Raw genomic sequence first — 13,039 nt, 5'->3', positions numbered from 1 at the left:
GAGGAGGAGAAGGAGGAGGAGGCAGTAAAACAAATATACATTTAAACAGCTCATCTGCATGGAACACAGCCCATTAGAGAAAAACAAAATACCTCTGAGGCGGGAAAGAGGAGGAATAAGACTCCCTCTCGCTTGTTGGACCAGCATACAAAACAGCCGCTTAATTAACAACAACAAAAGGTCTTGCGAAAGCTTAGCGGGGCAAGCAAACGAGCTGCGATAACTGAACAAATCAAACAAAGAGCTTTATGTGCTGCTTCACTCTTCCATCAGGCCAGGACGGCCAAAATGGAACCCCCCCATTTCCGGAACCCGTCCAACCTCACTTTTCCCTTTTGGCCTGAAGACGGCTGAATATGCCCAGGGATGCATCAATCACTCTAACCATCAACCAACCCATAAAAAAAGTGTGTGTGTGCGGGGGGGAGGCCACTTTCAATTTGCTAAAACGTATTGCCGCTAGGAAGAAGCCATTAGCGGTCCTTTGCGACAGGTTAGCATTGCGGGGAGTGACCAAGGGAAGAGCGGCAACACGAGGAAAGTCACGGTCAAAGAATAGCTGAAAGCTGTGGATGTGAAATGTCATTCGCGCCGAGGCATTGTGAAGTTACTGTGGCGGTGGGGTGAGGTTACGGGACAGCACGGGTCATGGAGCCGAAATCAAAAGACGCCTTTGTGCAAATCCATCAATTAATCAATTGGAAGTTTCATCTGTTGTTCATCCAAGCGAGACATGGTGTGAGCAGGCCTGCTGCCCTTTCGTCAACAATTGTATGGCAAACTGTATCGGGGGTGCGGGGGTGCGGGGGGGTGGAATGAGCCCATCAAACTCTGCTCGACAATCAAATAAAAAGCAGGAAGTACTTCCTTTGCAACGAGACCGCATCTTACAGCTTCACACACCACAAATGTTTTTGTTGCAAAGTACTCAGGCAGAGCTAACGCTAATCCAGCCCTGCCAAAATAACTCCAAAACCTTCCGATTCACACCCATACTTTTGTGGCACCAAAGCTTTCCCCTGCTGTGGGCGTGTAGTTGAGATTTAACGCTTCCCAACTGATCAAACAGCCTATTTAATGGCAAAAAAAAAGGATGGGAAGGAAGATGAACAAGAGGGTAATTTTTATTTATTTATTTTTAATCAGGGAGGTGAGGGGGGTGGGTTCCATTCCCCATGATTGCACGGCAACACCCCCACATCCCGAAGGCTGCACGTTTGATGACTCTCATAACTCAGTGTGGCCGCCACCCGCAGGGACAATTCATAGGTCACGGTCGGCACATATCTGACATTGACGGATGGGATCTCGAGCTTGACTGTCATTGTATCTTCCACAACCGTTGGTTGCCAATCCTGCCGATTCATCTACCGAGGAAATGTAGTTTGACGCCCTAATCCCAGCCCTCGGGTAGATAACGGGAAAAACAGACCATGCACCATATCCGAACAGTTTTTAAGGCAAAGGACCACTCAACGGTAGGCTAAACCCACGTCTGAATTACGGCCACTGGTGCTTCTCACTTTCCCTCACGTGACATTTTTCAAACTGACACTTCAGTCAGGAGAGAAGAAGACTACTCATACCGCCCCACAAGCAGAAAAAAAAACATTTATCTAAGCCAGTGGCCTTGGTCCTGACAGAGAAAGTTGAACAAAATGGATGAATGGATGCTCCAATAACAAAGGGCCAGGGAGTACTTCACTTATTTCATTCCTCAAATGCCCGGATGCTGACAAGCCGAATGTTGGCTCTGGGGGTACATTCATCTTGTGACGCGCTCCAGAGCTGAGCAGCGTGAAAAATGTATTTTTCAAAAGAGCAGTTATACAACCGATGTACTCCTCATCCTTTGGTCATGAATAATCCAATCACAGCCTTGTGCCAATTTACTGCAGTCATTCTTCACGAGGCGGCGCCGAAAAGCCGCCAAGGCGCTCGGATGCCTTCGGGGCGGCGACTTCACACATGAGATGCAGCGGTCTTGAGTGTAACACGGTGTGAGCGAAATTAATGGGACCTATTTTCCATCAAAAGAAAGTGAAACCTGAAGAATTGATCTACGGTGAGAGGGGGGGGGGGGGGGGAGTCATGCTTAGTCTAAAGGAGGGCTCGGCAACCTAAAATGTTCAAAGAGCCATATTGGACCATAAAAACAAAATACAAATATGCCTGGAGGTTGTTTAGGAAAGCTTGTTTCATTTCTTTCGTCCACGCTAGGAGCCGGCAGACAACCAAAGTGAGATTTCTTCCCAGGTGCACTCACTCAGGAAAACAATTTCATCGCCTCTGGGTCGTTGTCTGCCAATCACGGCGATCCCGATAAGTAAATCATCGTTAGCCGTCGCTAATCTGCCACAGAGGAGCTCGTTACTTACACTCCTTGTCATAATTATTCTTTTTGAGACAGTTTTTTTTTAAACTATTTTGGCGATGCGAAACAAGCACTTTGCATTATGCGGTCAATGCAGCCGCGAGTGCTTTGACAGGGCGCACATGACGGCGGCGAGACTTTGAAGCAAAAGGAAATTGGAAGCTTTTACTCACAGATGGGAGTAAAATGAAATGTGCTTTTTTTTTTTTTTTTTTTTTTAATGTGCAGTTATGTAAGGATCTGCAATAAATCAGCTCCATAAGCCCCTTTTACAACATACGGCCCCTTTGTATCTCTTTTTATAACCTGCTGCTGCCATTATGTGACACTGACATGACACATATCCCAATGGGGACTGCAAATCCATTCTTAGATTAAATTGAGGCTAAGGGCAACTGAGGAAAATTGTTATAGTGCAAATAAAGTTTCAGAGTAAGCGACAGTAGGAAAAAAAAAATTGAATTCCCGCTGAGTGTGCAGGCAAAGTCAGAGAGGCGGAAAGGTGCAAGAGGGTCGCGTTTGATGAGGTGGAAGCGCTCTACCTGCCGCGCACACTTCCTGCACGTCAACTCCATCAGTCTCAACACACGCGCATTCACGCACGCACACCTCATTACGGAATCACACAAAACCAAATAGGCGAGACTTCATCTTCCGAGCTCCAGCGAAGGAGTTGCGTAAGCGACGCATGACGCTGCCAAATCCAAAGGCTGCGGAATTTCAACGAGGCGGCAGATGCTCGGGGAGGAGGGGAGATCGGGAACAATTACGCTTGTATTCTTTGTGCCGCCTCTAACGAGGAGGTTATGTGGAGTTTGCTTGTTGATTGTTTCTCTGCAGCCATTCGCTACAAGGCTTTTTTTTTTTAAATTAAGATATTGTGTTTTAAAACGGCCCGTGTTCCTGCTTGGAAAATGATATGGTGGAGTAAGAACTGCATCTGTGTCGTAAAAGAAACAAAGAACAGGTGTGAGATTAGAAAGGCACAACAAAAATGCTACACAATACTTCAGTCATCCTTAACTCATTCACTCCCAAAGACGTTTTAAAACGTCTTTTCAGAGTTGATCCGGAATTGGCTGGTACTGAATGAGTCAAAAGCATTTCCTCCTTGTCGACGTGTCCTCGGTGTTCGGCTCCTCACATGCTCACCCACTCGCTCTGACTCATCCGCATCAATTTTCAAGCTTCGACGAAGCCCGTTTGGCCCGAGCTGTCTGTCAAGCGGGTGATGATGGGCACTTAAAATGGCTTGCGGGCACGAGAAAGCGGCAGGTACAAAAGTACAGTAATTACGCCGCCGTCTCGCCGCGCGCTCATTAACTCAAGGCGGCACAATGCTGACAGAATACTGGCAGCGGCGGACGACTCAAACCTCTCCAAACTTAACGTGCCTGTCGCAAAAACCTTGTCGCAAAGGTTACAAAATGTCCACACGTAAAGCATTCAACGCGCTCCGGCGGAAAAACCGAGCGGAAACGAAACTAAATTTGAAACAATTAAGCTATTCCTCATCAAATTCTGTCGGAAATGACGTCCGCCGTCTCCGTACAGGAAATCTCTGTGAAATGTGTTGCTACACAGACCCCCCCCCCCCCCCCCCCGACTGCTGAGTAATGTGCCCCATTATTTAAAAATAAGTCACCTCTGGTGAAAATGTATTTAAAAAAAAAAGAATTTATGAAGGCAGGGATCTGCTTCGTGGAATATCGGGACACAGAAGGCTGTTTTGGCACCAGTGGAAAGAGTTCAAGGGGGGGGGGGGGAGGAAGTGGGCATATGCTTCCTCCATGCTGCACCACCAGTGGGTCACAGGCAACAGCTTGAGGGCTTCATTGTCAATTATTTACTCCGAGTCCCCATTGTAGACTCTCCCTCGGGGGCACCCCCCCCCCCCGACCTTGCTCTGCTAGGGCAGTACTAGAGGCTCAAAAGGATTCTTTACCAGTTGTTGTGTTTATATTGTTTATTATTATTGTTATTATTATTATTTAATAACAATATAATTACTGTTATATTGTTATTATATTATTGTGGTTGATTTGGACACAAAATGTTGCACTGTACCTCTGGACCGTTTTTGATGTATGATGCAGGACAACAGCGCACCACCAGTTGCACGCACAGACAACCACTGTGGCCCCTTTAAGTCAAGAGAATAATCAACCGATCAACCGAATAATCAATTTTGCTAACCCTAAAGCTGTCTGACTGCTTCACGTCTATTTGCGCGAAAAAAAATGCTCGTCATGTGGTCCACAGAGGCCAACCGTTTTAACGAAAGGAGAGACCAACGGTCCGCAACTCCCCGTTCGACCAACATGGTCAAAAACTGAATGAAAGACAAAGTTTGAACTTTCTGAGAGGCAATTTCGCCTTAAGACTATTAATGACGGCCAAGGTGCTTTATTGCCATCATCACTGTCGCATCCTTAATTGGAGAGCTGTAATATTCGCTTTTTCAATTTGGCAATGCGCGAAACAATCTGCCAAAATGATGCTGAAATTCAGACCAGCCGCGTCGGTGACTGTGAGGATTTATGCATGCGGTCACTAGTTAGCAATTAGCCATTAGTAGCCGCTGCGTGATGAAGACATCCCGCTGTTTTTGGACATCCTCGAGCCATCTGCCCCTCGACAAGGAGGCTTCACAGAAGGTGTGCCAAAAAAGGAGGACTGTGAGTTTAAACAAACCTTGGGATTTGCTGCTGGGGGTGGGGGAGTCGGGGAGGGGGGGGGGAATCAATGATCCTTGACGGCTCATTGATGGCAGAAAACAACTCAGAGACCTTAGCTTCTCATCAGCTTTTTATGCTCGTGTGCTGAGAACGATGATGATCCAACCAAATGAGAACGAGAGACTGGTTGAAAATCAAAATGATCGACAGAAGACGGACAGCGTGACTGACAGACGAATCAAGAAACCGAGTGGCAGAATGACCAACAGACAGACCGAATGAGACACCAGCCTGACTTTTTTTAAACACTCGCGGGCCACTTCACTCGGTACACCCAAGGGCCCGATAAAAGCCAGGCGTAAAAAGTTATTTGAAAAGTAGTCCTAAAAGAAAAAGAAAAAGTACGAAACATCTGCTGGCTTTATTGACTCCTTTTGAGGAGATAAAGTGTTTTCAAAACACAACATTGCCACTCCATCCCCCTCTTAAAAAAAACAAAAATAAAGAATGTGGACGGGGTCAAGGTGGCTAAAAAGTGCCTTCATATAACACACACACACACACACACACAGTTTCCACTGAAAATGATCATGGAGCTGGCTTGCGATGTTTCACTCTCGCCTCACCTCTGGGATTAATGGGTGGCTGGTGTGACCGTGGCGGCGATTAATAATCATAAAAAAAAAAAATCCTGAAGAGCGGAGCCATCATTTGATCCACCCACTAACGCGTATCCCTTACAAAAAAAAAAAAAAAAAAGATTGGCTGATAACAAGGCAGCTAGGGAGATATTGATCGGGGGCCCAATTAAAATGTGGCCGATTGGTAGAGGGAATGTGGAGAAAGTTCATCGCCGTGAGTGAGAATCACCTCTGAAGGGACGACAATTAGCGCTGCCGCCGCCTTTAGCGCCGCCACCGTTTAAATGACTCACACTTTTCAATCAGTGCGATGAGTCACTTTAGGCTGGGTTTTTTTTTGTTGCTGCCAATTAAAAGCAGAGCGCTTTCCCGGAGAATCGGCCAGGAAATAAGTGCTGGAAAATACGGTTTTGATGTGCTTCCTATCTCAGCCGACTGCAGATGCGCACATCATTAATCAGGCAGGAAGTTTGGATGTTGATGATACAGAATCAAAGCACGTCGCTGGTGTGTTCACTGGAGTGGCAAAAACAAGGAAAGGAAAAAAAAAAGTGATATTAAATTGGAGCGCTTCAATTCAATGACAATCTGTTTAATTATCTCATCATCTCCAATTACAACAAATGGCGGAGAGGAAAAGGAGGTGCGGGGGCTTGGAAAGGGGGGGGGCGCCATCGTGCACAACAGAATCTTGGCCGCCCTCGTTACTTCTTGTTCTCATCTACCGGCGGTTTCCGTGGTAACAAACCCGGTGGATCGCGTACAGCCAGCGTGTGTCAAGCGTGTGTCGTGTAGGAAGAGCCGTTTCGCTGCCGATGCAGGTGTGATTCGTGAAACATACGAAATGATCCGAGACCAGAAAAAAAAATGGCCTGTGAATGCAGCACAAAAGGTCAAATTGGGTCAAGTGACAGGATGCGGACAAGGGTTCTAACTAGGCTACTGATTGTGGAAAAGGTTAGCACGTTAGAGTGATGCAATGGCTGCAGTAAATAGACACCGGCACAAATGTTGGTCCAGATTATTGAGGGGGGGGGGACAAAGGTTTATGAAGACAGACAGCCCAGAGTAATACGCTGACTTTCAAGCCACTGTATTTGTTGTTCAGCTTGTCCCGGACACTTCTTGCGTATTGGATCATCTCCAAGGTCAACATTTGCTGTGTTTAACAAAATGTCACATCGGATTTCATCGGCGCGAGTATAGACGCTAATAGTCCCCGAGGCCGGCGTTCATGTTCAATTTCTTTTTTCGAAAAGGCACGAGCGGAGTTGTTTGCAGAACTTTCTGACCTTCTGTCGGCAAAGCTACACTTGCCCTTTTGTGAACTGGACATCGATCTTGAGAGCTGTTTGTGTATTGTCTGAGGTTGGTTTAATACGGCTCGCGGTGTGTTTACATTGTGCATTTTACAGCGCCGAGACGAATCAATCGTCAAATTGTTCATGAGGGCTTAATGCGGCTTATGTGTTTGGAAAAGCAATATCCTTCTCTTCTCTTCCTTTGGAATACAAGCTAAGATACTCAGGAAGTTCAAAAGACAAAGTAACGGTCTGTTAGCGGCATTCCGATTGGGGGGGGCTGGAACAGGTGCACCATTGTAATCTCTTTTTTTTTTTCCAACGAGAGAGTAATCTGTGTCCGTCACTCCGCTCTCCATTTCATGTTGTTTGGCGGATCAGCGAGTGTCAGAGCCAGCTAGCTAGCGTCCCCTTCGATTTCTCGCCAGGCGTTAATGGCACAGAGGGGGAATTAATCGGAGACATTGATCGAAGAAGAAAGCCAAAGCCAAGCCGGTCAATCAGGCTAACCTTTTACCCGCCACTTCTATTCGTTGGCCTCTTTCCCGCCCCAGAGCGAGAGGTGGCGGATTCTTTTATGGAAATCAATAATCCGTGGAATCTTTGAATGGAATCGGCTCAGACGGGGGGGGGGGGGGGGGGGGGTACGAGTAGCTCAGTCTGAAAGGTTGAGGTCATTGGAGTTCAACCGCCAACGAGCATGCTGAAAAATACACCCAGGTGATAAGTGGGCGTGTTTTATTTCGGGTTAGCTCCGTGAGACATTTCATGGTCAGAAGCTCATATTACCAAACTAACGGGATGCACACTGAAAACGAACTACGATTCGGAGAAACGGAACGTAAAAGAGTACACGGAGCACCATCGCCACCAAACGGCTTTAATGATTTGGCGCTAATCCCGTCGCCCTTGCACTCACGGACTGTTAGCTACCGACGCATACCGAGAATAGCAGCATGACATCATCACGATATCATCTTTCGCCACACACACACACACACACACACGCACGCCATGAGGCAGCTGCAGTGGGACACACGCGGTGCGACACGGTATCTCGCTTACTGTATGCCGCTAGTTGCGAAAGTGGGTTTTGGCTTCACTCTGCGACCAATGGCATGACATAAGGAGAAAATAATAGCAAAGCTGAAAGTAGCCCATCAATGGCTTTCATACTCGATATGAGTTAATGGTTTGTTTGTTGACATTGCTTCAAGTGTCAAGCAAAAAAAAAAAAAAAAACACTTTGCCGCGCAGTGAACACTGCAACGTGACAAGCTAGCCTTGTCCTCGCTAGCACCGCAGCTCTTCTCATTCCACTGATGCCCAATACAAGCGATGATAACGATGATAGCATTAGCCACACCGTGTCCATTCTTGCGGCTATAATTTGTTTCTGTGGGCTATACCCAGTTGAGCGCCTGCCGGTCTTTACCCGGATCCTGTTACAAGGGCCGCGGGACACGCAAGCTGAGCCGCATTTAGCAGCAGTCTACTGGGGTGAGCTGCGAGCTGGCAGTGCCGGGAAGCCATTCGGGGCAGACGTTTAACTTCAACACTTCTCGTTGGAAATAGTAAATCCGAGAAGGTGGTGTGGGGAGTTGAATCCGAATGAGGTCCCACGGAAACTGTTAAGTATGGGACGGGAAGTTTAAATGCCTTGCTAGCAGCGGTCTTGCCTCATTACATGATTGACACGGCGACAAATTTGTTCAAAAAGGTATGACATGAATGGGAATATCAGTTCAGCGTGAAGAAAAAAAATAGCACAATATTAACAATAACAAATGATATTTATACTTTTAAAAATTCAAATTGTTATTGTTGCATTTGTTGGTATCATTTGTTCCCTAAAACAAACAAAAAAAAACGGACAAGATATCTTACACTTTCCACCCGTTCATTTTTCTAGACTGCTTATCCTGAAGAGGACGATATTTATTTTCGTTTTATTCATTGTATACATTAAATGACAAAAAAAGTGGTACTGTGATGCTTTACAGTAGTCGCGAGGTTTTGATCATCATAAACTAAGCGGAGCGGCGGAAACGAGGCTTTTGGAGAACTTGGCCACAAAGGCGAGGTCCAAAATGAAAATGAAAGCGCGCGGTGTCGTCGCCACCGCAGCGGGAACATTCTGTGACGGCCACAAAAGCACTAAAAATAACCACAGACAGTCGGGGAAATGAAGAAAAGAAGACAACGCGTCCCTCCGCTTGTCTGTGGTTGACTCGGAGATCCACCCTGTCGTTCAAAGCGTTGCTCTGACAAGCCCCCAATCTAATCAGTGTGAATGACAGCCGGGTGGGTACATGCTAATTAGTGCCAGTAAGGACACAGTCGCGCTACTTGAACACACACACACGGAGCGACACGTGCAAAAAGAGCATCCAACAACACTCATCGATGCGCCTCCATCAGGCTCGGGAGAGTGAGTCACGTATGAGCAGCGACCGCTCACAGGTGGGGTGGCGCGATGACGCCGGCGGGCCGGCCACGCGTTTGATGGCGAGACAATGAGCCACGTTATTTTTATGGAAAAAGGAAAAAAAAAAAAAAAAGCAAACTGGTGGAGCAGGGAAATGAAATCATAACCGGCGAGACGCAGCTACGTCTAATGACACCTTGCCTGTGGAGCGTGACTGCGCCTGACTGGGGGTGCAAAGCTGTAGGCTGCCATGTTGGTTTGGGGCAATTTGGGCACCACGGAAACCCACGTAGAAACAGAAGGAATAAATAAATGAAGATGGATGAAGGCTGTGTCTCTCGCTCGCTCGCTATCCTTCCTCTCGCACAGAGTGATGATACGTCGCCACTATTGATCAGCGATATTGATTTTCTTCATCTCAAGGCAGCATTTTTATAGTGGATCTGATTCAGCTCTGCAGGGTGGTGGTGACATTAAAAAAATTGGCAAGCAATTTAGTGGGGTATTTTACACCCCGCATGCAAAAAAAACAACCCCCCCCCCCAAATTCTAAAAATTTATGCATGGTGTAAAAATTATGTGTCCAATATTTGAAACATTGAAGTGGTGTGGAGGGTTTTTTTTCGCAATTTTTTTTATTTAATTTGTATTTTTTTGGGACCATTTTGGGATTTTAAAAACGGCCATAATCTTACACTAAAACAGTACAGTGGACTTGTTGAATTTAATTTGCCTTAAGTTTATTCATTTATTCATCATTGAATTGAGTAAAAAAAATATTGTATCGATATTTTGCAATGCTTGTATTATGATTATGTTTCATTAACTCAACTACTTTCTACTTCAAAAGTTTTTTGCTGTTGATGACAAATATTTTTGCAATTATTGTCATGGTGAAAAAAAAAGATTCATTTCAAAATGTAACCATGAAATGCAGTGTAAAATCCACATTTTATGTTACATTACTTGGCCCATTTTACTGAACTGAATTTTTTTAGGAGGGGGCGGGGTTGAATACTGACTTGAATCAACCCGACAGCAACGTGCTAACTACGGCACTATACGTTCCTTGCCTCCTTCCTTTTTCTGCCGACCTCACTCATCACAACCTCAGACAGCTCGTCTCCATCTCGCGGTAATGGATTTCCGAGACGTCGGCCATCTTAGCCGTCACGTGCTCCGTTTAGAATCCCTCGCTCAAACTGAAGTGTGTTTAGTTTTTTTTTTTTTGTCCATTACAATCAATACTGCACACCATTTGGGCTCACCTTTGGAGTTTTGGTGCATTTTCCATTGCGGGCATCTTTGATGTAGGCGATGTCCAGTAAGTCGGTCTCCTGCAGGGGAAAGAAAACATCACAGTCAGGGGTGAGCTGAATGATTCAGTGATGCATCTTACTGTGGATCCACGATCGTTTTGCCGCATTGACATTGAAGGTTCAGATATTCGGCCTGATAAAATTCCAAGAACCGATTCATTGTATGATGAACTTAATTTTTTTTTTCTTAAATATTCTAACTTTTTTGGGTCACTTAATGATTAAAACAAGAATGACTTTGACTCTTAGAATCTTTTCCTTTCGTAGGTGGCGATTTTAAAAACGGTTCCTATCCGACCAACGTAGCTTGCGTGCAATTCAGATTCTTCATCACATCATCTGTGCCTCGCCTCTTTCTCTTGCCTCGTCTGCCTTTTTCAAAGTGCAACGGCCAGCAAAAAAAAAAAAAAAAAGCACATAAATAAATACATCCATAAATAAATAAATAAATAAACAGAGAACGGAAGCCCGTTAGCATACGCGGCACGTCCTCGGAAGCGAGCAGCGGGCCCAGCGGTGGGTCGGGAGAAACTAGAGAAATTAATGAGCGTGCTTAACCTGCGACGGCCGCCGGGCAATATTGTCTGGCTGCGGATTGCCCTGATGTATCTGCAACATGCTGTGCTGCTTATTCTAATGGAAAACATGAGTTTTTTTTTTTTTTTTTTTGTCCGGCAAGAACAGCAGTGGCCTGAATTTTTTTTTGCGGGATTCATCATGGATGCATAAATATTCAGTTCGCAAGTCCTAATCCACTGTTTGACTTCATATTTTAGCAAAGCTATCATGACCATACAGGCGTATGACGTGTGTCCATATATACAGTATATATACATATATATATATATATATACACACACACATACATATATATATACATATATATACATACATACAAATATATACACATATATATACATACATACATATATATACATATATACATATATATACATATATATACATACATATATATACATATACATATATACATATACACATACATATACATATATACATATATACACATATACATACATATACATATACATATATATATATACATATACATATATCTATACATATACATACATATACACACATATATACATATACACACATATACATATATATACATATACATATATATATATATACATATATATATATATATATATATACATATACATATATATACATATACATATATATACATATATATATATATATATATATATATATATATATATATATATATATATATATATATATATAGTGTATATAGGCGCTGGAGACTCCCTAAAATAATAGAAACAGCAGATGTCAGGAAACAGGTGGCGCTCGCACGGCGAGTCACAGTCGCTCAACTCATCCATGCGTCTGCTTGGTAAAGAACAACAGGGAGTCTGAAGTCTCGGGTGGCTGCGCGGAGAGCGCACACGTGGGAGGAAAGCGGTCGCTTCCGATGCATCTTTCGACTGGATGCCTTTGCGAAAGTCAAAAAGGATGAACGATTGAATTATCCGGACGTTACAGCCACAGATTGAATATTTCATGAGAGTCAAAGTGGTAAACGATGGCGGAGGGAAAAAGGAAATGAGGAGAAGTAAAAGACCTTTGAGATAAAGTGCAGTCGCCGTACTGAGTTGATGATCTTTGTCATATTTTACCCCTCGGCCTCCTCTCGATGACTTCCCGTTCTGCGTTTACGCCAATCGCGGGGAAAGCCATGATGGATGCCGTCGATAGAGAGAAGCTCGTCGTGTCTCTTATTGAGTCAATTCCGGAGGTTTCCAGATATATCAACTGAAGATTTCATCTCAAGGATGACAGATGCGACGCAACTTTGTCGAGGAATGTTGTCAAGATCAAGATATCAAGTATATCCCCGAAAAGATGGATTGGACAGAGATAGAGGTAGAGTGGTAGCGTAGCTATCTATCGTATGTACTGTATCTATCCTTCCACCCGCCTATCCAAGGTCTGAGGCCTCGCGACACATTCACGTAGATCGCAGGTTTCAAACCCAAGGCCCGGGGGACAAATCTGGCCCGCCACACAATTTTATGTGGCCCGCGAAAGCCAATCCAGCATGTCAACTTCCACGATGCTTCCTAAAATCTGTACCCAAATTTAAAATGATCAAATGTAATAAATGAGACTTGACTTTTTTACATGGTTTCACAGTCGTAACGGCCCTCCAATGTGGCCCGCAACAAAAATGAGTTGGACACCCCTGACGTAGATGAAGAAAGATGAATAAGCATCGAGTCAGGCTGCATCCCCCCGCCCCCCAAT

The 13,039-nt window shown here is 44.8% G+C and overlaps 1 protein-coding gene across 1 annotated transcript in view; it reads right to left on the bottom strand.

The window, feature by feature from the left end:
* The window catches only part of LOC127592379 (1-phosphatidylinositol 4,5-bisphosphate phosphodiesterase beta-1), a 46,012-nt gene that overhangs the window by 22,690 nt on the left and 10,283 nt on the right, over positions 1-13,039 (bottom strand). The window contains exon 3 of the mRNA XM_052053082.1: positions 10,691-10,759. Within this exon, the coding sequence (XP_051909042.1) occupies positions 10,691-10,759 (69 nt within the window). The remainder of the gene's footprint in view (positions 1-10,690; positions 10,760-13,039) is intronic.

The sequence above is a fragment of the Hippocampus zosterae genome, chromosome 19 (assembly GCF_025434085.1).
Source record: "Hippocampus zosterae strain Florida chromosome 19, ASM2543408v3, whole genome shotgun sequence".
Taxonomy (NCBI): Eukaryota; Metazoa; Chordata; class Actinopteri; order Syngnathiformes; family Syngnathidae; genus Hippocampus; species Hippocampus zosterae.
Note: the sequence above shows the minus strand (reverse complement) of the source record. Positions and strands in the feature narration are given on the sequence as shown.